The sequence below is a fragment of the Tiliqua scincoides genome, chromosome 3 (assembly GCF_035046505.1).
Source record: "Tiliqua scincoides isolate rTilSci1 chromosome 3, rTilSci1.hap2, whole genome shotgun sequence".
Lineage (NCBI taxonomy): Eukaryota > Metazoa > Chordata > Lepidosauria > Squamata > Scincidae > Tiliqua > Tiliqua scincoides.
Window position 1 is genome coordinate 225,051,091 of NC_089823.1, and position 25,110 is coordinate 225,076,200.

The 25,110-nt window shown below is 47.0% G+C and overlaps 1 protein-coding gene across 3 annotated transcripts in view; it reads left to right on the forward strand.

The window, feature by feature from the left end:
- Window positions 1-24,282, forward strand: part of GPR160 (G protein-coupled receptor 160) — a 59,131-nt gene extending 34,849 nt beyond the window's left edge. The window contains exons 1-2 of one of the 3 annotated variants that reach the window (XM_066621784.1): window positions 481-602; window positions 23,009-24,282. In XM_066621784.1, the coding sequence (XP_066477881.1) occupies window positions 23,057-24,079 (1,023 nt within the window). In that variant the 5' untranslated portion in view covers window positions 481-602; window positions 23,009-23,056 and the 3' untranslated portion in view covers window positions 24,080-24,282. Of the gene's footprint in view, window positions 1-480; window positions 603-884; window positions 1,020-23,008 lie in introns of those variants that run through there. The other 2 variants (XM_066621785.1, XM_066621787.1) reach the window with 2 other exon arrangements.
- Window positions 24,283-25,110: the final 828 nt, after the last annotated feature.

Below are 25,110 nucleotides of genomic sequence, written 5' to 3' on the forward strand. Positions count from 1 at the left end.
TCTTGTGGTGGGGAGGCAGTCACAGGGCCCTCCTCAAGGTATGGGAATGTTTGTTCCCTTACTATGGGGTTGCATTGCGGCTGCACCGGTGCTGGAAAGTTGGGACAGGATTGGGCCCTCAGTTACTCTGCTCCAGCTAAATAAAAGAGGAGCAGCCACTTGAAAAAGTGCCTCTTAGCCAGTTAGTAGGAAATGCTAGTTTTTCTTTCTTGCCTCCCTTCTCATCAAATGGCACTGCTCCCAGTTCCTTTTCATTCCCCGGTCTGCTTTCTGCAGGAGTCCTCCTTGCCCCCACTCTTCAGCCACGCTGGCATCCTCCTGCTGGCCAGCTGGGGGGATGCCTTACCTGCACCGCGGCGCTGGAGCCCCTGTTGGGTCGGCTTCGCCCCTCCGCAGGAGCCCGGCCCGCCCCTCTTTCCCGTTCAGCTTCCCCTTAGCAGCCTAGCCAGGCGGCTGCCTCCACCTCTGGTCGAGGCGTGTTCCGGGGGGCGCCCTCTTCCAGCGCCTCCGCAGACCGGTTCTGCCTCCGGAGCGAGCCCCACCCAGGAGCCGCGCCTGGAGTGCTGCAGACGGAGCTCGGAGCTGGCCGCGGAGAGGCGCAGGTGGGTCTGGGCTGGCGCCCCTTCCTCCCTTCCGCCGCGTGGGGGGCGGCGGCGGCGGCGGGGCTGGCAGGCTTGCAATCTGAGCCGCTGGCAGGGGGAGGGTGCCTCTGAGCACGTGCAGAGCGCCGGCGCCTCCCCCTTGCGGCAGCCCCAGCACCTCCGGCGAGCAGCCTGGCTTCTGGGTCCAGCGCAGCCCGGGAGGATGGAGGAGGAGATTCCCACGCCTGCCTGCTGATCTCGTGCGGGCTGCGGGGGTGCAGGGCTTCACCACCCGCAGGCAGGCAGCACACTCGGCTCTCACAGCAGCAGGGGTGATGGAGCTTCACCTGTGTGGTGGCTGCCTGCCCTGTAGTGGCTGAAGAAACACTGGTCCCTGGGAGGAGGAAAGCCCTGGTGGTGAGGAGGATGAGGAGGATGGTGAGTATGCAGCCCAAGGCAGGAGTGGCTTTGCAAGGCTGTGCCTGGTGTCTGCTGGGGCACAGTGATGGAGCCCAGCTGTGCCGGAGGCAGGGAGTCTGGCCTTTCCAACAGGTTTGTTCTTTTAAATCAACCCAAAGTGCTGGGAAGCTGCTATCCTGCAAGGGGGGGGGGGGTTGGCAGCCACTGCCCTCTGCCCATGTGCTCCCCAAAACAACTCTTGAGGGGGATTCTGTGCATGGGGAGGAAAGCAATGAGGAAGGGGATTTTGGAGCAGAAAAGCTGCTGGAGCGGAAAGGCTTCTCAGGCTAGCCTTCCTGTCAAGACTGCAGCTTTCTGCAGGGCAAAGTTCCATGCAAGTGCTGGGCTGTGCACTCTGGAAAGTGGTAAACCCCAGTCTGGGCTATACCACTGTGCATGAACTCTGACTTGATGCTCCTTTCCTGGGGGGGGGGGGGAATCCCCTCCAAAAATCCCCTCCCTGTCTAGCACCCTAGATCAGTGGTCCCCAAACCTGTTAGCGTCGGGACCCACCTAAAAAAAAGTCTTGCTTTACCAGCCACTGGGACTGTAATGGTGACTGGGCAGCAATTCCATCTCCCAAGTAGCAGATTGTTTAACCCATGATGCACATAGCCTAATCTGCCTTGTCAGTTTTGCAGTCCACCAAAAATTGGGTCGCAATCCAGTAGTGGGTCCTGAACGCACAGTTTGGAAACTGCCACCCTAGATGTCAGGGAGCAGGTTAACCCAAGACAGTGCCTTTCTCCTTGATGTACTAGTTTTCTGTGTGCAGGGAATAACAGTGTTTTGTTCAGCAGAGCATTAAATCATACAAACATCTTTACCATCTCCGTGAGAACGAGTCCTTTCTTAATGTGGTGTAGTACCCAGGGACATGCTCTTGTGTGAAAGACACCCCCCCATCTCCCCAGTCGCATATAGGACTTGAGTGTTCCTTTGGATGTACATTTTAATTCTGCCTGCCTGCTGAATGAAAAATAACATTATTCTCGAGTGTTTACACACTCTTGAGTTTTCTGCGATAAGTTTCACAGTTTCTTATTCCCAGGCATTCTTCTGACACATGATAACACTTGTGGTTTAATACCTGAATCAGCCCTAATTCAGGAAATAAGAAGGAAGTGGACTATAGAAAACAAAATGTGTAAAAGGTGCAGGAGAAATGAAATTAAATGTAAGGTCTCAACACACTTCAAGAAACACAGGCTCTCAGGGCCTGAAAGGTGCATATAGAAAGCAAAACCAATCTTGTATTTAAAACATGAAGAATTTTTAGACTATACAATAAGACAAATATTTAAATAAATAGGTAAAAAAAATAAGTGTAAAAACTTGTACAACTCGGTGGACACTTTCTTCAAACAAATTAAGTAATAAGAAAATTTATTCTGTCACCATTTAAAACAAAACAATCATTCACACCCAGAAGACAGCAGAGTTCTTCCTACAGAACTGTGGGCCCAGTCCTATCCAACGTTCCAGTGCAGGTTATAGTGCACACCCATTTGGCACTGCTACACCAGGCTGGAAAGTTGGATAAGATTTGGCCCTGACTTTCTTACAAAACTCCAGAAGACGGCCTCTGTATTTAAAAAAAAAAAAAATGATGAAACACAAAAGTGTTTTGCCGCTTGATTAATTAGAAGGCATGCTTTGACTAAATCGTGCTACAGAGTGTGGCTCTAAATCATTTTAACTCGAGGTCCTAAGCAATCTAAAACAATTTTATACTGATTTGCTCAGAATCAAGTCCTGCTGTGTTCAGTGGAACTTACTTCCAGGTATGTACATATAAGACTGTAGGCTTAGCTTCAGTATCCACTGGACTTCTTTGCTAAGTACAATCTGGTCTCTATGGGCATGAATATGTTTAAGAGCCTAAAAGGGCAAACCCCTGGCAATATATGTATATTCTGTCCAGTGTTTAAAGGGGCTCTACATCATTGCATACTATATTACTATGATGTACTCAAACTGTTTTACTAAGTGGTCTGATTGTTTTACCTGCGTACAGCAAGGCCACCTAATCAATATCTTGCCTTTACTAATTACTGGTACAGATAGATATATTGAGGATATTCTTTTTAATCTGGATGGGAGACCTAGCTAGTTTGGATCAGTTTTATCAATGGGTCAGTACTAGAAATCTATTCATGCTCAGTTTGACATTCATTCAGATTTTCATTTCATCTGCTATTTGGAAGTTTTGGTCAACGAATCTGGTCACTGGAAGGTGACTTCTCTGTTTAGAAAAAATAATGTCCGTAATATTTTACTTAGATTTGATAGTCCCCATCATAGGCATATTAGATGTAATCTACTTTATGGTCAATTTCTAAGAATTAGATGTAATTGAACAATGATGCCTATTTTTCTAGAAAATTGCATAGACTGCAACATGATTATTGGGGTTTTTGCCTTACTCAACGTTATACTGAAATTTGGAACAAGAACAACCCACCAATGTAGAGATGACTTGTTTTCTAATAGTAGCCTAGAACCTAAAACAGAAAAAATATTTGTAGTCTTCCATTAGCTCTACATGTTTTAACAAAGAAAGCTTTTATTATAATTTTTATATAATAAGACAGTCATATTAAAAACCTTTCATGTTTGGTATATGAGAGTGATTTTTTTTTTTTTAAATTTGTAGGTTTCAGTTCTCTGATTCTGTGCTGGGACTTTTATTTAACTTCCTTTCCTTATTCCTGCATCTTGAGAAGCGGTTTGTTTCTGTTCATTCCAGATGTGATAAGATTCCTGTTTTAGGGTTTTGCTTTCTTTGTTGAAGCTTTTTCTGTTTCTCCCATTTGCAGCCTGTTTGGTGTCTAGCAATGACATGTATCTGAGTACGTGTGTGTTCATGCTACGTCAGAACACCAGATCTGCAGGATTCAAAAGTGTGTTAAGGCCTGGGCATGGCATTGAAAATCTCTGCTGGCCATTTGAATGCATTACAAAAAATTAGATACTAGCACCTAAAATGTTTTTAAAACACAAACAGCTTTTGTGTTTTTAAAACACAATCAGCTAAAACAAAAACCTTAGAGCAGCTAGTCATGGAGCCCACCAGAGGACAGGTGACTCTGGATTTAATATTGTGCGGTACTCAGAACCTAGTTAAGAGATGTCATTGTTATGGAGCCGTTGGAGAACAGTGATCATGCTGTGATCCGTTTCGACATGCATGTCGGGGGAAGAATACCGGGCAAATCTCTCACAAAGACCCTTGACTTCCGACGGGCAGACTTCCCTCAAATGAAGAGGCTGGTTAGAAGGAGGTTGAAAGGGAAGGTAAAAAGAGTCCAATCTCTACAGAGTACATGGAGGCTGCTTAAAACAACAGTAATAGAGGCCCAGCGGAAGTGTATACAGCAAAGGAAGAAGGGCTCCACTAAGTCCAGGAGGGTGCCCGCATAGCTAACTAGCCAAGTTAGAGAGGCCATAAAGGGCAAGGAAGCTTCCTTCCGTAAATGGAAATCTTGCCCTAATGAAGAGAATAAAAAGGAACATAAACTGTGGCAAAAGAAATGTAAGAAGGTGATATGGGAGGGCAAGCGAGACTATGAGGAATGCATGGCCAGCAACATTAAGGGAAATAATAAAAGCTTCTTCAAATATGTTAGAAGCGGGAAACCCACCAGAGAAACAGTTGGCCCTCTGGATGGTGAGGGAGGGAAAGGGGAGATAAATGGAGACTTAGAGATGGCAAAAAAATAAATGAGTTCTTTGCATCTGTCTTCATGGCAGAAGACCTCAGGCAAATACTGCTGCCGGAACGGTCCCTCCTGATCAAGGAATTAAGTCAGATAGAGGTTGAAAGAGAAGATGTTTCAGACCTCATTGATAAATTAAAGATCAGTAAGTCACCGGGCCCTGATGGCATCGACACAAGAGTTATTAAGGAATTAAAGAATGAAGTTGCTGATCTCTTGACTAAAATATGCAGCTTGTCCCTCAAAATGGCCACGGTGCCAGAGGATTGGAGGATAGCAAATGTCATACCAATCTTTAAAAAGGGAAAGAGGGGGGACCCAGGAAACTATAGACCAGTCAGCCTAACATCTATACCGGGTAGGATGGTGGAATGCCTCATCAAAGATAGAATCTCAAAACAAATAGACGAACAGGCCTTGCTGAGGGAGAATCAGCATGGCTTCTGTAAGTGTAAGTCTTGCCTCACAAACCTTTTAGAATTCTTTGAAAAGGTCAACAGGCATGTGGATGCAGGAGAACCTGTGGACATTATATATCTGGACTTTCAGAAGGCGTTTGACACAGTCCCTCACCAAAGGCTACTGAAAAAACTCCACAGTCAGGGAATTAGAGGACAGGTCCTCTCCTGGATTGAGACCTGGTTGAAGGCCAGGAAACAGAGAGTGGGTGTCAGTGGGCAATTTTCACAATGGAGAGAGGTGAAAAGGGTGTGCCCCGAGGATCTGTCCTGGGACTGATGCTTTTCAATCTCTTCATAAATGACCTGGAGACAGGGGTGAGCAGTGAGGTGGCTAAGTTTGCAGACGACATTAAACTGAGTGCAGTGGGGGGGGGGACCGGGCCCAGCCAGGGGGAGTGGATGGTGACATGGTGCCACCCCCCAAGCCTGGCACCTGGGGTATTTGCAACCCTTGCCCCCCCAGGTATGCCATTGGTAAGTCAAAGGGTCCATTCTACTTCTTCGACTACCAAAAAGCTGCCCTAACCTAATCTCCACCTTTCCCGTGTCCACAGATGAGCAGAGAAGTGTTGGCATGGAAAGTATTGGTGATCATGGATTGTTGAAAGTGGATGCTGAGCTGAGAGTGAGGAGATGCTAATGCCAGGGTATCAAGCGTAAGGCCTATGGACCTGCCGTGGGCCTTGGAAGCTCTTTTCTGGCTCTCATAGGGCTTGTGATAATTGAACTGCAAGGTGATGCCTGGCCCCGAAGTTGTCTTATCTCCCTCTTGCCTGCTGGAATCTGCTGAAGGGAAACCAGGCAATATGTGCAGATCATTGATAGAAGTGGTGCTTGGTAACCAGATGAGGAGGCAGACGTGATGCTTCTAAGGAAGTCGGTCACTTGAGACCAGGATGTGGTGATGGAGGGAGGCAGCATTAGTGAGTGAGCGCTGGTTGAAGGAAGATTGGAAGATGTGGGTGGTGCGCTCATTGTAGTTGTCAGGCTGGCCATTGTCTGGTGGTTAACTGCTCCATGTGGTAGGGAAATAAATTAGAGGAAAGATTGCTAGGCAGAAGCGGTGCTGCTGAAAGAGCAGCCTGCATCATAATTGGGCTCTCCCATATCTTGAAAACATGATCAAGATATGCATATTTTCTCTCATTTGCAGCAAATGAGTTCCTAGGTAAGAACAAAGTGCCTGTTTCTGGTCATCACCTGCTTAAGGGTGTCACTTCTGTTCCTCAGCAGGTGCCATGTATGCTAAGTTCGACCTGCTTTATGAAACGAGTTTGACAGTCCTCTGCTAGTGAGTGGGACGTGAGAGAAGCTGTAGCTTACCATGTGGAATAGAACAAGACCAGAGCTGTTTTTTTGGGGAGCACATTATATTCCTCTTAAACCAACCGCATTAGCTGCTGGTTTGCTTCTGAGTGCGATTCGAAGTGCTCAGTGCGCCTTAGGGCGCAATTCTAACCTGTGCCGGTACGGTCAGGCTGTTTCCCACACAGGTTAGGAGCAGGCTGGAGGTCCACCCTCCCCCGCCCAGAAACAGAACGCCCTTCTGTCACCCTCTCCCATCCCTACCCCACCTGTTGCAACACTCACCTGTGCTGGCCTGCATGGGGATTGGAGCCAGTGTCAGTAGGTCGGTGCATGTCATCGTGCTGGTGTGGCTTCCTCCCAAATCAATACAAATGTGCTTTATGGCACATCTGCGACACTTGGGAGCCGGTGCAGGGGGCATGAGCCTGTACAGTAGCACGTATGGATTGGGCTGCCCAACAGCTTAAGATCAGGGTTAACCTTTCAGGGTCATTTCCTCTCAAATATTCTTCTCATCCATTGTAATCTATGAGAGAGGCCCTTCTGCATGTCCCACTAGCATCAGAAGTATGGTTGGCGACAACAAGGGAAAGGGACAAGACATGCTTAGTAATGGCAGCTCCCCAAGAGCTTCATTTTGCTTTTGATTGTTTTCTGCAGATGTGTTAGACATCATGTTTCTCCCTTTCTCTGACTTGTTAATTATTAGCTATGTTAATGTTTGCTTTTTAATTGAAATGCTATTATGCTGTAAGCTGCCATGATCACTCCATTCTAACATTTCTACCCCGCCTTTCCACTCAAAATAGACAAATCTGACCACTGTTTGTCTAATTGATCTGAAGGTATCAGCATGTCCTAGATCTTGGCATACATTGATTGGTTTTCAATGAGGCTTAAGATGGTTCTTGCTTCAGTTGTTCTGCAGTGTGAAAGATTTTCTGTATTGATCAATACAATTTTCTGTATTGATCAGTGTTTGTTTGCATTAGAGGTCTGCACCAATACTGAAACGAGAGACTGAAGATAAATGAAGCTCATAAATGAAAACGACCTTGATGTGTTGGTTTCTGCCCTGGCTTTTGAAAAGAAACCTCACACCTGAGCAAAGCCAATTATTCAACTAGCCCATTACTTGCTCCTTTGACTGACAGTGGCTTTCTAAGGCAGAGGTGTCTATCTCATACAGCGGGCCAAAATAGCATTCATGATGCCTGCTGAGAGCATTGATGTCATTAAGCAGGAAGTGATATCATTAAGCAGATCATGACCAGAAATAAGTACTTTTTTTAAACTCGCTCACTTTCTCACTTTTTTCACACACCTGCAAATGACAGAAGAGAAATTCGCAAATCTTGAAGACACTTTCAAGATATGGGTGAGCCCAATTATCTCGCAGGCAACCCTGTCTGCAGTGACACCTCAGCTCAGCAGTTGAGAGCAGCTAATGGTGGTGTTGGGAGAGCCTTAGGGCCGGATAAAGAGCTTCCGCAGGCCGCATCCAACCCCTGGGCCTTATGTTTTACAACCCTGTTCTATGGCTTTAGGCAGCATCTTTTCCAATCCTGACACAACACTTGAAGCTATCAGATTGGTCCACATGCAAAGCATTTGCTTTACCAGTGAGCTGTGTGAGCTTTCCCCCAGTGGTTCGCACGGTGTGATGAAAGCATGCATTTGAAAATGCCTACAACGGTTAGGGCAGGTTTGCAAACTTCTTGACCCCTCAAAGTTTGTGTGTGTTCATGCTAGAACCACTTCCTTCACCACGCACAAGGCTTGCAAACTTCTTGACCCCTCAAAGTTTGTGTGTGTTCATGCTAGAACCACTTCCTTCACCACGCACAGTAGTTGGCAAACTTCAGTCTCGAAAGACTATGGTATCGCGCTCTGAATGGTGGTTCTGGAACAGCGTCTAGTGTGGCTGAAAAGGCCGATTCGGGAGTGACAATCCCTTCCACACTGGGAGCAAGTGCAGTCTGTCCCTGGTCTGTCTCACTGGCTATGGGCCTTCCTTCTTTGCCTCAGACTGTTGGCCAAGTGTCTCTTCAAACTGGGAAAGGCCATGCTGCACAGCCTGCCTCCAAGCGGGCCGCTCAGAGGCCAGGGTTTCCCACCTGTTGAGGTCCATTCCTAAGGCCTTCAGATCCCTCTTGCAGATGTCCTTGTATCGCAGCTGTGGTCTACCTGTAGGGCACTTTCCTTGCACGGGTTCTCCATAGAGGAGATCCTTTGGGATCCAGCTATCATCCATTCTCACGACATGACTGAGCCAACGCAGGCGTCTCTGTTTCAGCAGTGCATACTGGCTAGGGATTCCAGCTCGTTCCAGGACTGTGTTGTTTGGAACTTTGTCCTGCCAGGTGATGCTGAGGATGCGTCAGAGGCAGCACATGTGGAAAGCATTCAGTTTCCTCTCCTGTTGTGAGCGAAGAGTCCATGACTCGCTGCAGTACAGAAGTGTACTCAGGACGCAAGCTCTGTAGACCTGGATCTTGGTATGTTCCGTCAGCTTCTTGTTGGACCAAACTCTCTTTGTGAGTCTGGAAAACGTGGTAGCTGCTTTACCGATGAGTTTGTTTAGTTCAGTATCGAGAGAAAGCGTGTCGGAGATCGTTGAGCCAAGGTACACAAAGTCATGGACAACCTCCAGTTCATGCGCAGAGATTGTAATGCAGGGAGGTGAGTCCACATCCTGAACCATGACCTGTGTTTTCTTCAGGCTGATCGTCAGTCCAAAATCTTGGCAGGCCTTGCTAAAATGATCCATGAGCTGCTGGAGATCTTTGGCAGAGTGGGTAGTGACAGCTGCATCGTCGGCAAAGAGGAAGTCACGCAGACATTTCAGCTGGACTTTGGACTTTGCTCTCAGTCTGGAGAGGTTGACGAGCTTTCCGTCTGATCTGGTCCTTCTGAGAATCTCTCAATTTCTGAGTAGCTGTTCACTGTAAGGCTTGTCCTCAGAATTGTGCAAAGATGTGGTCAGATTTTTTTTAAGCAGCTGCCACCTGAAAAGGTTTGCTTGTAACTGTGGAATCATTGCAGAGTTTATGGACTCCATTCCTTTGTGTTTGTCAGAACTGTATGGAGTCAATATATATGGAGTCATATATATTATTTTGTTGACTTCTCTCCTTTGTGGTGCCCACATCTGAAGGATTTTGAAGCACATGGACTAAGTCAACATAGCCTAGCTCTTACTTGTTTTGTTGGCATGTTCTGGAGTGACAGAGTGAAACCTAAAAAAAATAATGCCATGATCCAAGAGTGCTGTGCATTTTCTTAGGAAAGTCATTGTGCAACTGGAGCATCATTCATGGTTTCCACTGTTCTGGTGAAATGGTTGGTGGCTTATCTATATGGTATTTAGAACTGCTGCCACAGAACCCAACAAATGAGTTTCTAATTGTGTATCTTGTTGTTTCCATGGACACATCATTCCTCCTTTGGATTCTAAGTGAGAACTATTGCCTGTTGGTGTAGATTAGCTAGATGGACCAGTGGTTTGATTAGGTAAAAGGCAATTACATATGTTCATGTTGTAATCCTGTGCACACTTTCCTGGGAGCAAGCTGACATGAAAATCCTCCCCTTACTAGGATGGACGGGATCATAAAGGGACATGACGATCCGCCCCTTACTAGGGTGAACGGGATCATAAAGGGACATGAAGATCCGCCCCTTACTAGGGTGAACGGGATCATAAAGGGACATGACGATCCGCCCCTTACTAGGATGGACGGGATCATAAAGGGACATGAAGATCCGCCCCCCTTAAAACAAACCAGGACAATAAAAAAAAATTAGTTATGCAAAGCATAAGTCATAAAAATTTGTTATGCGAGTTACCAAACTTCGCACACCGCTTTCGTTCTGCAGGTTTTTCGCTGCACGGGGCATTCGTTATGCGAGGTACCACTGTAGTTGACCACATCTTATGCAAGGTTGGCTTGTAAAGCCAAAATTGTGTACAGGGCATCTCACATTAGACACAAGATGGAACCCCTGCAGACACTGTAACTTGCGGATGATGAAATCCATGGGTCTGGGCACCTGTGACCTGGAGACAACAGGAGCTGTGCTCCCTATGCCTTAGGGGGGTGTTCTGAGGGCCATGGAGGCCATGTGCATACAGCCACCCACCACTTTGCGGTGATGGCCTGGCTGCACAGAATGGCAGATTGCACTTTGTGACCACTAAAACATGCTGCACTGCTAGAACCCCATGCTTCAGGGTACTCAACAGACGTCCTTAGTCTTTTTGCCCTACATTCGAGAATGCCTAGTACTTGAAACGTGTACTCTCATCACAGCACTACAGCTATCTAATTATGTACCCACACCATCCAGTTCCTTTCGCAGAAAAGAGCAAGCTTTGTAACCTTTCTGTTCATCCTAGAGTGTTCTTCCCCTGCTATTTGTATGTTTGAAGTTTGCACCAACAAAGACTACGTATATCCACTGGCAACAAGAGCTTCTGTTTGCTACTTGAAACAGGAAGGTGGAGTTACTCAAACTAGCTAGAAAGTGTTCCAGGAGCAGGGTGATGCATTCCACCCACTATTAGCAGTCCTACTCATCAGTAGGTACCTCCAATTTGCAGCCTTTCCAGCCAGTGGGCCTACATCTAAGAAACTGGGTCACGTCCTTGACAACTCTGTTCAGTGTTCAGACATCACATAGAATAAGCCAGGGAAGCAAGTACCTCATTAAAGAACTGAAAACTTTCCAGCAATAAAGCCCAGAAGTGAAACAATCAAAGTCTTCCCCAGGGCTGTGGTATAAACTATACCAGCTTGCTCTCTGATGGAAGCAGCTGTAGTTTCCAGCTGCCAAGATAAAGAAAATAAACAACAACAGATTGAGACTCGTAAAGATTGGGAGCTGGTTTGAACTAGCAACACTTGTGAAAAGTGGAAGTGTTTTAGATCTATGAGAGCTACCAGAAAACACAAGCACCATAGAAAGTACCTCATGCTGCCATTTAAAAACACATAACACAATGGTTCCCAAACCTTCAGGCTTCCTGACCCATCTAGTCATACGCAGTGAGTCGTGGACCTGCAGTTGGTTGCCAGACCGCTGAGCATTACGGAGCATGACAGCTAAGCCACTTCTGAATTGCACTGGCATGCAACCTGTGTCATTTCCCAAGCCATGCCCCTGTAATACTATGTGATCCCATATTGTGGGTTGTGACCAATTTTTGGTTAGTCATGGGCCCACCATGACCAGGAAATGCAGGACAGCCTGGGGTGTGATGTGGTGCAATGTGGCCAATGATACAGGTCATATACTAGTATGATCCAGAAGAAACTTCCACACTGTGCACCATGCTGCCCACCAGCTTCCTGGTTGCCATGGGCTGCAACCCATCAAAAACCAGGTCACAACCCATCCTAGTTTGGGAAATGCTGCCAAAATATGTATCAAATAAAAATTCAATCAACATCATAGGCTTAATTTATCATCCAAGAAGCACAATATTAAAAGTATATCTGTCCAAGGTAACACAATAGCTAATAAGAAAACATTAAGTTGCATTTGTGCAGAGTGAGAAAAGGAGAATTCATACAAACAATCTTAGCACTTGCAAGGATTTGCCTTCCTGCTGTCTAGAAAAATCTCCTGCACGTTTACAAGTATAGATGTTTTTAACACTAGGACAGGCAATAGTTTTTCACAGATATTCCTAAAGTCCAAGAAATAAGAGATCCCAAGCCCATGCATGTAAAGGAGAGATTAAAGTTCACATTCCAGAAGGGCTGTTCACACAGTATGAGAAATGAACCAGCAAAGAAGCCAACACACAGCAATCTTTACAATAATTGCTGAGTGAACTGAAGAGAGGGACCGTGCATTATGAAGAGGCCTAAGAAACCAAACTTCAACAAAGACATCCTTTAAAATCTATGTCACTGCATATATTTCTAGCAAATCTTATATGCTAGTGCAGTGGTTCCCAAAGTCCTACTTGGATTGTGGGGTCCCTGTCTGTATGTGAGGGGAAGGGAAGAGGGCAGCAATGTGATAGCTGTGTTCACCTGCTGCGGGGCAGGGAGCGGTTTTTCTAAACTTAACTGGGAGTCACTAAGGTTCTTCAGAGTCTTTGCTCGATTGGCGTCTTTGCTCGATTGGCGTAGAGCATGATGCCAGGGGCTGCTTCCGACGGTGGGAGAGATCATTGCATCTCATTGGGCAGCTACCGCCCGTCTTAAGCTGGGCAGTCCCCAGCCAGTAAGGTGTTGCCTCGCCACGGTCCGTTAACCTCATGGGGTGCGTGGGGTTTAGGGTGAAAACCGACAAGCGGATCGACAACTCTGCACCATGCAACAGAAAACAGAAAACTACTGCCCTAAAGCTGGGCACCTGGAACGTTAGGACAATGACACCTGGCTTCTCTGATGACCTGCAAGAAATAGACGACGCACGCAAAACAGCTGTCATCGACATGGAGCTGAGCAGACTGCAGATGGACATCGTCGCCCTTCAAGAGACTAGGCTGCCAGATTCCGGATCTGTCAAGGAGAGAAATTTCTCATTTTTCTGGCAGGGAAAACCACCAAACGAAACCAGGGAACATGGCGTTGGCTTTGCGGTCAGAAATACCCTGCTGAAATCCATCATCCCACCTACTGTGGGAAGTGAAAGAATTTTGTCCCTGCAGCTCCAGTCATCAGCAGGACCTATCACTCTCATCAGTGCTTATGCACCGACTCTGTCGTCTCCAGCAGAAGCCAAAGACAAATTCTATGATGACCTGGCCACCACTGTCAAGAAAATCCCTGTAAAAGAGCCATTGTTCATCCTCGGCGATTTCAATGCTAGAGTTGGTGCTGATAACAGTTCATGGCCCACTTGCTTAGGTCAGTTTGGCACTGGGAGGATGAACGAAAATGGCCAACGCCTGCTAGAGTTTTGCTGTCATCACAGTCTCTGTGTCAGCAACACGTTCTTCAACACAAAGCCCCAACATAGAGTCTCTTGGAGACATCCAAGATCAAAGCACTGGCACCAGCTCGACCTGATCCTCACCAGACGCTCCAGCCTTCCCAGCATCAAGATCACACGCAGTTATCATGGTGCTGCCTGCGACACTGACCACTCCCTGGTGTGCAGCAGAGTGAAACTGCAAACAAAGCGACTGTATCACACGAAAAAGGAAGGAAGACCTTGCATTGATACCAGCAAGACCCGGGATCAGAGAAAAGTGGAGGAATTTGCACAAGCGCTTGAGGAATCTCTTCCAGGCCCGGCCGACGCAAACGCATCCAACAGATGGGAACATTTCAAGAATACCGTTTACAACACCGCCTTGTCCATATTCGGCAAGAAGACCAACAAGGCGGCAGACTGGTTTGAAGCCCACTCTGAGGAGTTGACACCAGTCATTGAGGAAAAGAGGAGAGCTCAAGCAGCATACAAGGCCTGTCCCAGTGAGCGCAACCTGCAGGTCCTCCGAACTGCTCGCAGCAAAGTCCAACAGACTGCCAGGAGATGTGCTAACGACTACTGGCTCCAGCTCTGTTCCGAGATACAGATAGCAGCTGACACGGGCAACATCAAGGGGATGTATGATGGTATCAAGCAGGCCCTAGGTCCAACACAGAAGAAAATTTCCCCTCTGAAGTCTGCCACAGGCGAGGTCATCCAGGATCGGGCGCAGCAGATGGAACGCTGGGTGCAGCACTACTCTGAGCTATATTCCAGAGAAAATGTAGTCACCGAAGAAGCACTGAACAACATTGAGTGCCTGCCTGTGCTGGAAGAGCTTGACAGTGAACCAACCCTAGAAGAACTTCACGTGGCCCTGGACTCCCTTGCCTTTGGCAAGGCACCTGGAAAAGACAGCATCCCTGCTGAAGTCCTAAAATGCTGCAAAGAGATCATCGTCACTGAGCTGCATGAAATCCTCTGTCTCTGCTGGAGAGAAGGTGGAGTACCTCAAGACATGAGGGATGCAAACATCATCACGCTGTACAAGAACAAAGGTGACAGGGGTGACTGCAACAACTACCGCGGCATCTCTCTCCTTAGTGTTGTAGGTAAGCTGTTTGCCCGAGTTGTACTAAAGAGGCTCCAGGTACTTGCAGAGAGCGTCTATCCAGAATCGCAGTGTGGATTCCGAGCCAACAGGTCCACCACTGATATGGTATTCTCCCTTAGACAACTGCAGGAGAAATGCAGGGAACAACGACAGCCACTCTTTATAGCCTTCATAGATCTCACAAAGGCTTTCGACCTGGTCAGCAGAGACGGCCTCTTCAAGATTCTCCCCAAGATTGGATGTCCACCCAGGCTCCTCAGCATCATCAGATCTTTCCACAAGGACATGAAGGGCACTGTTGTCTTCGATGGCTCCACATCAGACCCTTTTGACATCCGAAGCGGAGTGAAGCAGAGCTGTGTTCTTGCACCAACCTTGTTTGGGATTTTCTTCGCTGTCCTGCTGAAGCAGGCCTTTGGAACTGCAACAGAAGGCATCTATCTCCGGACCAGATCAGATGGAAAGCTCTTCAACCTCTCCAGACTGAGAGCAAAATCCAAAGTCCAGCTGAAATGTCTGCGTGACTTCCTCTTTGCCGACGATGCAGCTGTCACTACCCACTCTGCCAAAGATCTCCAGCAGCTCATGGATCGTTTTAGCAAGGCCTGCCAAGATTTTGGACTGACAATCAGCCTGAAGAAAACACAGGTCATGGTTCAGGATGTGGACTCACCTCCCTGCATTACAATCTCTGAGCATGAACTGGAGGTTGTCCATGACTTTGTGTACCTTGGCTCAACGATCTCCGACACTCATTCTCTCGATACCGAGCTAAACAAGCGCATCGGTAAAGCAGCTACCACGTTTTCCAGACTCACAAAGAGAGTCTGGTCCAACAAGAAGCTGACGGAACATACCAAGATCCAGGTCTACAGAGCTTGCGTCCTGAGTACACTTCTGTACTGCAGCGAGTCATGGACTCTTCGCTCACAACAGGAGAGGAAACTGAGCGCTTTCCACATGCGCTGCCTCCGACGCATCCTCGGCATCACCTGGCAGGACAAAGTTCCAAACAACACAGTCCTGGAACGTGCTGGAATCCCTAGCATGTATTCACTGCTGAAACAGAGACGCCTGCGTTGGCTTGGTCATGTCGTGAGAATGGATGATGGCCGGATCCCAAAGGATCTCCTCTATGGAGAACTCGTGCAAGGAAAGCGCCCTACAGGTAGACCACAGCTGCGATACAAGGACATCTGCAAGAGGGATCTGAAGGCCTTAGGGATGGACCTCAACAAGTGGGAAACCCTGGCCTCTGAGCGGCCCGCTTGGAGGCAGGCTGTGCAGCATGGCCTTTCCCAGTTTGAAGAGACACTTTGCCAACAGTCTGAGGCTAAGAGGCAAAGAAGGAAGGCCCATAGCCAGGGAGACAGACCAGGGACAGACTGCACTTGCTCCCGGTGTGGAAGGGATTGTCACTCCCGGATTGGCCTTTTCAGCCACACTAGACGCTGTGCCAGAACCACCTTTCAGAGCGCGATACCATAGTCTTTCGAGACTGAAGGTTGCCAATACAATGTTCACGTTGGAAGCTAGAGAGCTTCGAACTTTTTGCTTTACTTAAGGAGGCTCATTATAACCAAACTTGAGTTATTTACTTCAATTTTTTATTCACTCCTTGACTATGTAAACACAATGGAAGTTGAAGGAGTTCAGAGATTGTTATCCTATTGCTATACTGACTACGGTCTTACATAAGAGGTCTTGCATAAGAAGAGCCCTGCTGGATCTAGTCCAGCTGCCTGTGTCTGAGTCTCCCACCAGATGCCTCAGGGAGCAAACAAGACAACAAGAGACTTGCATTCTGGTGCCCTCCCTTGCATCTGGCATTTTGAGGTAGCCTACTTCTAAGAACAGAAGGTTGCACATACCCATCATGGCTTGTGACATGTGATGGACTGTTCCTCCAGAAATCTGTCCAGTCCCCTTTTAAAGGCATCCAGGCCAGATGCCATCACTGCATCCTGTGGCAAAGAGTTCCATGGACTAATTACTTGCTGGGTAAAGAAATATTTCCTTTTGTTTGTCCTAACTTGCCCAACACTCAATTTTTGTGGATGTCCCCTGGTTCTAGTGTTGTGAAAGAGGGAAGAGAGCACCTCTGAGTGCAGAGACCTCACAAGAGTTTCACTCTGATTTGTTAACCAGTTTCATTCTTTATCAAATGTGCCTGCCAGCAGTGAAGTTGGTTACTGTACTTTTGTACTTATGTGTTAAAATTCATCTCAGATTTGTGTGTGTTACAAGTGGACCTTGCAGAATTGTTGTACTGTAAGGATTATTGTGATGGTGTAACATTAGTTCCAAACAACACAGTCCTGGAACGAGCTGGAATCCCTAGCATGTATGCACTGCTGAAACAGAGACGCCTGCATTGGCTTGGTCATGTTGTGAGAATGGATGATGGCCGGATCCCAAAGGATCTCCTCTATGGTGAACTCGTGCAAGGAAAGCGCCCTACAGGTAGACCACAGCTGTGATACAAGGACATCTGCAAGAGGGATCTGAAGGCCTTAGGAATGGACCTCAACAGGTGGGAAACCCTGGCCTCTGAGCGGCCCGCTTGGAGGCAGGCTGTGCAGCATGGCCTTTCCCAGTTTGAAGAGACACTTGGCCAACAGACAGAGGCAAAGAAGGAAGGCCCATAGCTAGGGAAACAGACCAGGGACAGACTGCACTTGCTCCCGGTGTGGAAGGGACTGTCACTCCCGAATCGGCCTTTTCAGCCACACTAGACACTGTTCCAGAACCACCTTTCAGAGCGCGATACCATAGTCTTTCAAAACTGAAGGTTGCCAACAACACACACACATAAAGCACCTTGAACAGTAGGAATGCCCTCTAAAAATGGTGCACTTGGTAAATAGTACAGGCAAAGTTTAAATAAAGGGCTGTGTCTGGTACTCCTTGTGTGAGTAAGGGAATGTTTCTGAAGGTCAGATTAGCTTGTAGCCCTAGTTTGTGTTGGCTTCTTTCATTGTTCTTTCATCACATTGTTCCTGTTCACTCTTTATGTGTTAGGAACATTTAAGATGACATGCAGTTTGTAACTCTTCTCTGAACCAAGAGAACTAGAAACTTGCTTTAAAAAAAGGTTGAAAATTGAGATAGTGAGTGAGATGTTGTACTACACCGGTGTACTGTATAGAGGTGGGACGGAGCATGCACAGTCTTGCCGTCAAGGTAAGTAAGTGTCATGGTCCACGGTCTGTCTGACTGATCTTACACACTCCTGGTTCACTGGCCAAACACCCCCTCCCCCATGAATCAGAAATGCATGTTCCCAATTGGTTTGTGTGCGTTTGTTGTATCCTACCCTCTCAGGGATCTTAACACTCCATGAGAGAGCAGGGCACAGTTCCCAGGCAAAAGCCAAAAGTTGAGTACAAGTTCTTGCAGACCTCTGCCTGACTGATCAAACATTTCAGACAGGTGGGTGTGCAAGTCATCGGGACAAACAGCCTTATGGTAGGTGCCACCCTTCCTAACATCTAGTCCTCCAGCCATTGGGAAGCTGAAGTCCTACAGCAGCAGTTCCCAAACTTGGCGATGGTGCCCCCAGACCCATCACCACCATCATCAACAGTATTTGTATATCGCTTTTCAACAAAAGTTCACAAGTTTGGGAACTGCTGCTGTAGGACTTCAGCTTCCTAATGGCTGGAGGACTAGCTGTTAGAAGCAAAGGGTCACTCTTCTGTGTGTCCTACAATGGCTGATATGAGCAGGCATCCATAATGGAATGGCAAAGAGCAGCTCACCTCCTGCCGACTGTATTATCACTTACCCAACTAGAGCTTCAGTCCTGTTAAAACTTCTGGAAATGATCTCATCACCTGAAGCTATTGTTGGTCACTCACTCTGACTCCTCCCAACTGGAGAATTGCAACTGTAGCCAATTCCTAATTAGCAGGACCTTGAACGTCCAGCAAGTTATGAGGCCTCTCGCCCTACCAAAGTGAGATTCGAGATAAGAAGCCTCTTTCCCAGTCCACTAACCAGCCCTGGCTGTAGATTTACAAGATGGTGTCAGGCCCAAGTCAAGTGACTTTTTTTTGACCTGTTCTTCACAATAACATACACCAGTGTCTCCATTTTCAGTCCCTTGATGAAGTGGCATTACTCTAAGACAGTGTGGTATGGGTATTTGGTGGTACTTGGGAGACCCCTAGACATCTGCCACGCGGTATCAAGATCAGGAATGCAATACAACAAACAGCCGTAGGAGGCTCAGTTTAGCAGGCAGAGTTCCAAAGCATGCTTTTCTGCACTGGAAAAAGCCCTGCCATCCACCCTGAGCCCCTTGCCTGTTGGTTGTGTCGCATTTGGGCTCCCTACCCAGAAGAAACTGGTGATGATGTCATTGCCAGTTACTTCTGGTGGGATTTTGAATAGGTGGGCCATGTGAAATGGTACAGTGGAGGACAAGCGTTGAGAAGCCCTGTTCTAAGAGCAGCAACCGATGAAAACAAAATGGCTTGAGCTTTGACCTTCTGAACAGAGTTTCACTGTGGCTCAAGCTTTTTAGGCTGGGTCATAGCATTTTAAAGTGTAAGAGTGAGGCTCAGGATAGGAAAATAAAAAAGACACAATGGGAATGCTGATGCAAGAGTGGCTGAAAACAGCTGTTTCAGGCAGAGGTGATTGGAACTATTTCTCTCTTTGAATAAAAGCTGTATTATTCAGGAGTTAATGCCATTGACTTCATTCCTGCTGACTCAAAGCTGTGGCTGCTGACTAGTTGGATAAGACTGTGCCTGCACCTCCACCCAAGTCAGTGAGTTGGTTGAACACTGGCTATGTGATGGCTGTTTACCCTACTAAATGGGCAAAGAGGCTCTTTTGCAAGTGGTGCTCCACTTCTATTTAGCAGGGGGAGAGCAGTTGTCCCTGTTCACCCCAGCATAGTGTCTTTTCTACTGGCTGTTTGCTGGTGTTCCTGCTGCACCTTTCTATTGTGAGCCTGTAATGTACATGGCAGGAGGAGGCCCCACCCCTGGGGTTGCTACCGAGCGCAGGGGGGCTTACCTGCTTGATGAAGGGTGGTCAGCGGTGGAATAAGGGACAGGAGGCAGATACAGTTGTTCTACACAGACTGTTTACTAGTGTCAGCCATTTTATATTCATGGGGCCAGTTACCTCACAGGCCACCGTACATTACGACGACTCATGCCATCATCTTGCCCCAACCCTTCCCGCCCCCTTGCAGTTCCAGGCCAAGCTCTCCCATTGTTGTCTCTTGCCCAGGGGTCGAAGCTCACAAGGGCTGCAGCACTCTTGGTCAGGGTCAGACTGACTGGCATGGGGTGGACCCCCAGTACCTCTACGCTTGCCCTCCAATCAGCTGGCTGCCATTGGGTATAGTTGGCTGCGAATCCTGGTCTCAGTAACCCCAGCTCTCCTGGCATCGCCCCCAGGTGGGTCCAGGGTCAGGGAGCTCTCCTCTCTGGCCTCCTCTCTTCAGGGCTGAAACAAGCCCAATCCCTTTGGAGGCCTCAATCTTCCCACTCAGGCAGGGGAGGCTCTCCCCTTTAGTCTTCCCCCTGGCCTTACTCCCTTCTGGAGAGGAACCACCTCCCTCTTTGCTTCCCAGGCTCCTTATGAAGCCAGCCTTAGATTTGCCCAGCCCCACCCCTTCTGGCCACGTGCCTGCTTGTTGCTCCCAGCTCTTACTGGGCCCTACTCCCAGGTAGGTGTTCTGCCTGGTGTCCCAGTCCTGATAGTACTTGGGGCTTACCCCCGAGGAAGCCCCTACCCTTGAGTAGACCCGTTCCTAAGGAACTCCTGGCCACCAGGGCTGGGCCCAGGTGACAGAGCCCTTTTGGAACTGAGAATTGATTGATTTTTCTCTGCAAACTGCTTTATGAGCTTCTTTTTTTTTTGTTGAAAAGTGATATATAACTATTTCTAATACTGCTGTCCTGGCCTGTGGGATCAGCATTGCAGCATAGTTTGACTGAGCACCTACACTAAGTGCTAAGAGATTGAGATGGCAGTTGAGCCCCATCAGCTGTGCAATTGCAACTCTTGACCTGATCTTGACTTGATCTTGAGTAGACCTCAATATAACACCAGTATGTTTGTAAGCAATAGGAGATGGTCAAAGACAGGCTTTCAGGTATGACCTAAGGCTTGCAGACAGGGGTAGAGCCAAGAGACACACACACAGGTGTGTGGTTCCCCCTAAACTGTCACACCAGCAGGGACAGGCACCTGCTGGGATGGGGAGAAAAGTCAGTCAAATGCCCACTGGGTGTGGTGTCCAAAGAGCAGAGTTGGAATGAGAACTCAGGTCTACGTGTCCTGCAAATCTTGGCCAGAGAGGCCAGTTCATCTGGGAGCCCTGGTCTACCCAGCATGTAGATCTGCTGGGCGGGAGCCCAGGTCTGAGTGGAAGGCCAGGTCTACCTGCCCTGGGGGTCTACCTACCTGCCAGGTCTACCTACCAAGCCTCGGCCATGGAGGCCACAAGTTCAGCTGGGAGCCCTGGTTTACCCAGAAGGTAGATCTGGGCTCCAAAGTTCAGGCAGGAGCCCAGGTCTACTTGCCCAGCAAACAGCCACGGCTGTTAAGTTAAACCAGGCTGTTAAGTTAAACCAGGAACCCAGATCTACCTGCCTGGTTTACCTGGGCTCTGGAGTTAACTTAGTGCTCATCCCCCCCCCCCCAAACACAAACACTGGATCCATCCCTGCTTGCAGATCACCTGAGTGAGCTTGAGAGAGTTTGCTACAAATTGGAAGTTTGCAGGGTAGCTTGCAGTGGAAAAGGCAGCAAAACAATTCCCTAAATGCTTCTAGCTAGAAATGCAATCTGTATTGTTAGCTGCTTATGGTATCCAAGGAATACAGTAGTGCCCCCCCCCCTCATCCTCGGGGGCATACGTTCCAAAATCTACTATGGATACCCAAAACTATGGCTAGTAGTTTTGTTTGCCCAGGTATAACTTAACTGTGCATTTTGCCTGCACAACTTAAATTGGGCAACTTTTCCTTGCCCACAAGTTAGGTTGTGACACTTGTGAAACCAAGCTGGGCTTTCCTGCAACTTTTCCTGTTGCTACTTCTGCTTCCCCTCCTCCCACTGGCTATTTTGCCCAGCCCTGGCTGCTTCTCCCAGGGGCTTCTGCACAGGGAGTGCCGAGCTGAGCACAGAGTTGTCTCCAGCCAAAGTGGGGAAAGCCGAACATGCTGGAGACTCCAGAGAGAGACTGCAGAGTGAGGGTAAAATGCAGAATTTTTTTAAAAAAATACTTTTCAATTGGCGGATAACTGAAACAGCAGAAACTGGACCCACAGATGGGGGGCTGCTGTACTGGCTTTCTGCATTTACTGAAGTCTAAACGGGTGTGCTTTCCACTAACCAGTAGCTGGATCCAAAGGCGGATCAGGCAAAACATTCCAAACATCCTTGTGCTTGACCTTGAGGAACCTAGGTCTGATGATGGCATGATCAGTGGTGTGGCTAGAGGGGGTGCAAAGCACTAAGTTTTGCAAGGAGCCTCACCACAGTGTGCAAGTGGACCTAGGTAAATGCCTCTGTTTTGTTCCCACTGCCCAGAATGGCTCCAAAAGGAATGGGGAGGGGCTGCTTGCATGCCACAGTGAGCCTCCCTGCAAAATGCAGCGCTTTGCAGCCCCTCTAGCCATGCCACTGGTCATGGGAGTCATTTGATTGTATGAAGAGAACCACCTGGCTACTCCATCCCACCCCTTTACCTAGAAAGGTAGACTTGGTTGCCCAGCCAATGGGCACAGGCCAATTCCAGTAGGAAGGCTGGCTAGGAATGGTTGTAACTGTTGAAGCCCAGACATTTTGACAGTCATTTTTAATTTTAATCATTTTTATTCATGGATTAATTTCAATGGGCTGTGACTCCTGACAGACTGGAGCAGAAATCTTTTATAGCACTGGAGGTGCTTGGGACTGAATATGGGAACCTTTGAATGCAAAGTATGTGTTCTACCACTTATGGTTTGACCCTTCCCAATAGTATTTATACCAAACCCAAGATGACTCATCCGGTGTCTACACAACCTTGAGCCTGGTGAGAGAGGGAAGCAAAGTAATAGTCATAAAACATAAGAAAGGCCTTGCTGATCAGGCCAAAGGCCCATCTAGTCCAGCTTCCTGTATTTCATGGTGGCCCACCAGATGCCCCATGGAGCAGACAACAAGATACCTGTATCCTGTTGCCACTCCCTGTTGCACCTGGTATTCAGAGATGGGCTCTCTCTAAAACCTGGAGGTTGCATACACTCATCACGGCTTCAAACATGTGATGGACCTTTCCTCCATAGATCTGTTCTCAGGCCAGCATAGGCACCCAAGAATATTAAGACATGGTACAGAAGGGAAGGGCTCACTTGTCATGCATTATAAGGATCCAACTGTAACAACCAAATAATTAAATCTGGTCTCTTTTTCTTTTAGGTATGAGTTGGAAGTAAAAATCAGTAGTGCTGATCTCCCTTTGTAAGAATGATGATGGTCTTCTGTGAGAACAGTTTCTTATCGTATTTTCCCAATGGCCACATTTTCCAGCCCTCTGACGCCAGCGGAGTTCTTCTGTTCATCATGACGGGGAAAGTCCTGCTCAATGTATTTCTATTATGTGTCAGAAGACAGAATCTGCACCAGAGTTTTATGGGCTATTTCTGCATTTCACTAGCCCTCCTCGATTTGGTGCTTCTGGTGACCATGTCTTTCATTTCCCATTTCCAGAATTTCATGCTTTTGGGTATCCGGTTTACCAAATATCACACCTGCCTTTTGGCTCAGATCACAGCCTTTACCTATGGGATCTTACATTACCCTGTTTTTTTTGTGGCCGGCTTGGATTATTACTTCACATTTACTCAACCCCTCAATTCTGCTGCTGTGTGTCGGAGATGGTTGTACACAGCCACTGTTGCCTTCACATGGATTTCAGCACTGTGCTATGTTCTTAGTCTCCCAGGAAGTGCCATAGGACTCGACGTAAACCATTACAATTCGGCATACAATTGTCCTTTCTACATCAGCAGTCAAACCTACTGGTTCTCACTCGGTATGCTGATGATTATGTGTCTAATTCTTATACTGTGTTGGTCAGAAATTGTAGACACGGTGCAGTCAGTTAAGGTAATTACCTATGAGAGTGAGACAGTTTTGTTTTTCCCTTATGATCCAGAGTGCAGCCCCAGAGACTGTGCAAAGCATCTGTTGGCGAGGCTTCTAATCTGCTTTATCAGTACCTGGGTTCCTTTTGTTCTCCTTCAAATGCTCATTGTGTTACTTGGTGCTCAGATTCCTGCCTTCATAGAGATGAATGTTCCCTGGCTTTACTTTGTCAACAGCTTTCTGATTGCAATCACATACTGGATGCGACGTCGGCATCTTAAGGTAACAGAAGAGACTTTGGAAGCAGATCCATTTGTCAGCTGGAAATTCTGCTTAGTTCCTTTCCGTTGTCAGTATATAGATAAAGCTCAAAAGTCCACCTCCAAAATTGTAATGTGCTAATGGGCTGCTGCAGGAAAAGAACACTGACTCAGCACAATATGGTGGGAAGGTTGTCTTGCATTTATATATTTTTTTTTGAATGCATATGAGGGTAAAATGGATAACAACCATGGCTGAAAAAAGCACTACTGTGTAAATTTGGTGTGTGTGTGTGTGTGGACTACAGTAGACTACTGTACTATTTTCCAAATTGGATTTCCAATACAGGTACATGTTTTGAAATAAAGACTAAATGAAAGCTTATCAACTTTGCCTAACATTTTTTAATAACCAAATTTCATGGTAATAATTAAGGGTGCAATCCAGCAAGTTAGAGCAACTGATATAAATGGAAATAAAGCAGACAAATGCTGGATCTCAGTGAAACTTAACTCAGTGTTCAGTCCTTTGTGATCTAACAGTGCAACTCATGTTTAGTTAAAGCAAGTCTCACTATGTTCAATGGGGCTTTCTCCGAGGTAAGTATGCATAGGCATACATTCAAAATAATAGTTTTAACAAGTGGCCGCTACTCCCACTTATCAAATGTTGGAAGAAAGGGGAATATAAATTAATCCATGTAGACAAATGGAAGTAGCTTTTATTTCTGAAGCACTGAATTCACAATTATAATGTAAAGTTGAAATATAAACCAAGTGGGTGATACCAAAGTCAAATATTTAATCCAACAAGAAGCAAATTTTACCACACAAGAATACTCAATTAAAAAAAATGTGCTGATAACAAAAGGTGCAATTACAAGCAAATTGAAGCAGCAATAGTATAAGGTGCTTTGATTCAGCATTTATATAATCAGATTATCCATGGACAGACAGGTAAATAACAAGAAAATTTTACGCCACTCCTGCTACAGACTGTGACAGATATGAGAATCTAAAATTCGTCCACATGCTATGTTACTATGAAAGTGCTTTTTATATAAAAAGAATACATAGTGATAAACTTTCACCTAAATTTACTGTGTGGTTTATTTTTTAAAATGTAAAAATGATTTAGTTTAATTAGGGAAAGGGGTAATGGTTTTGTTTTTT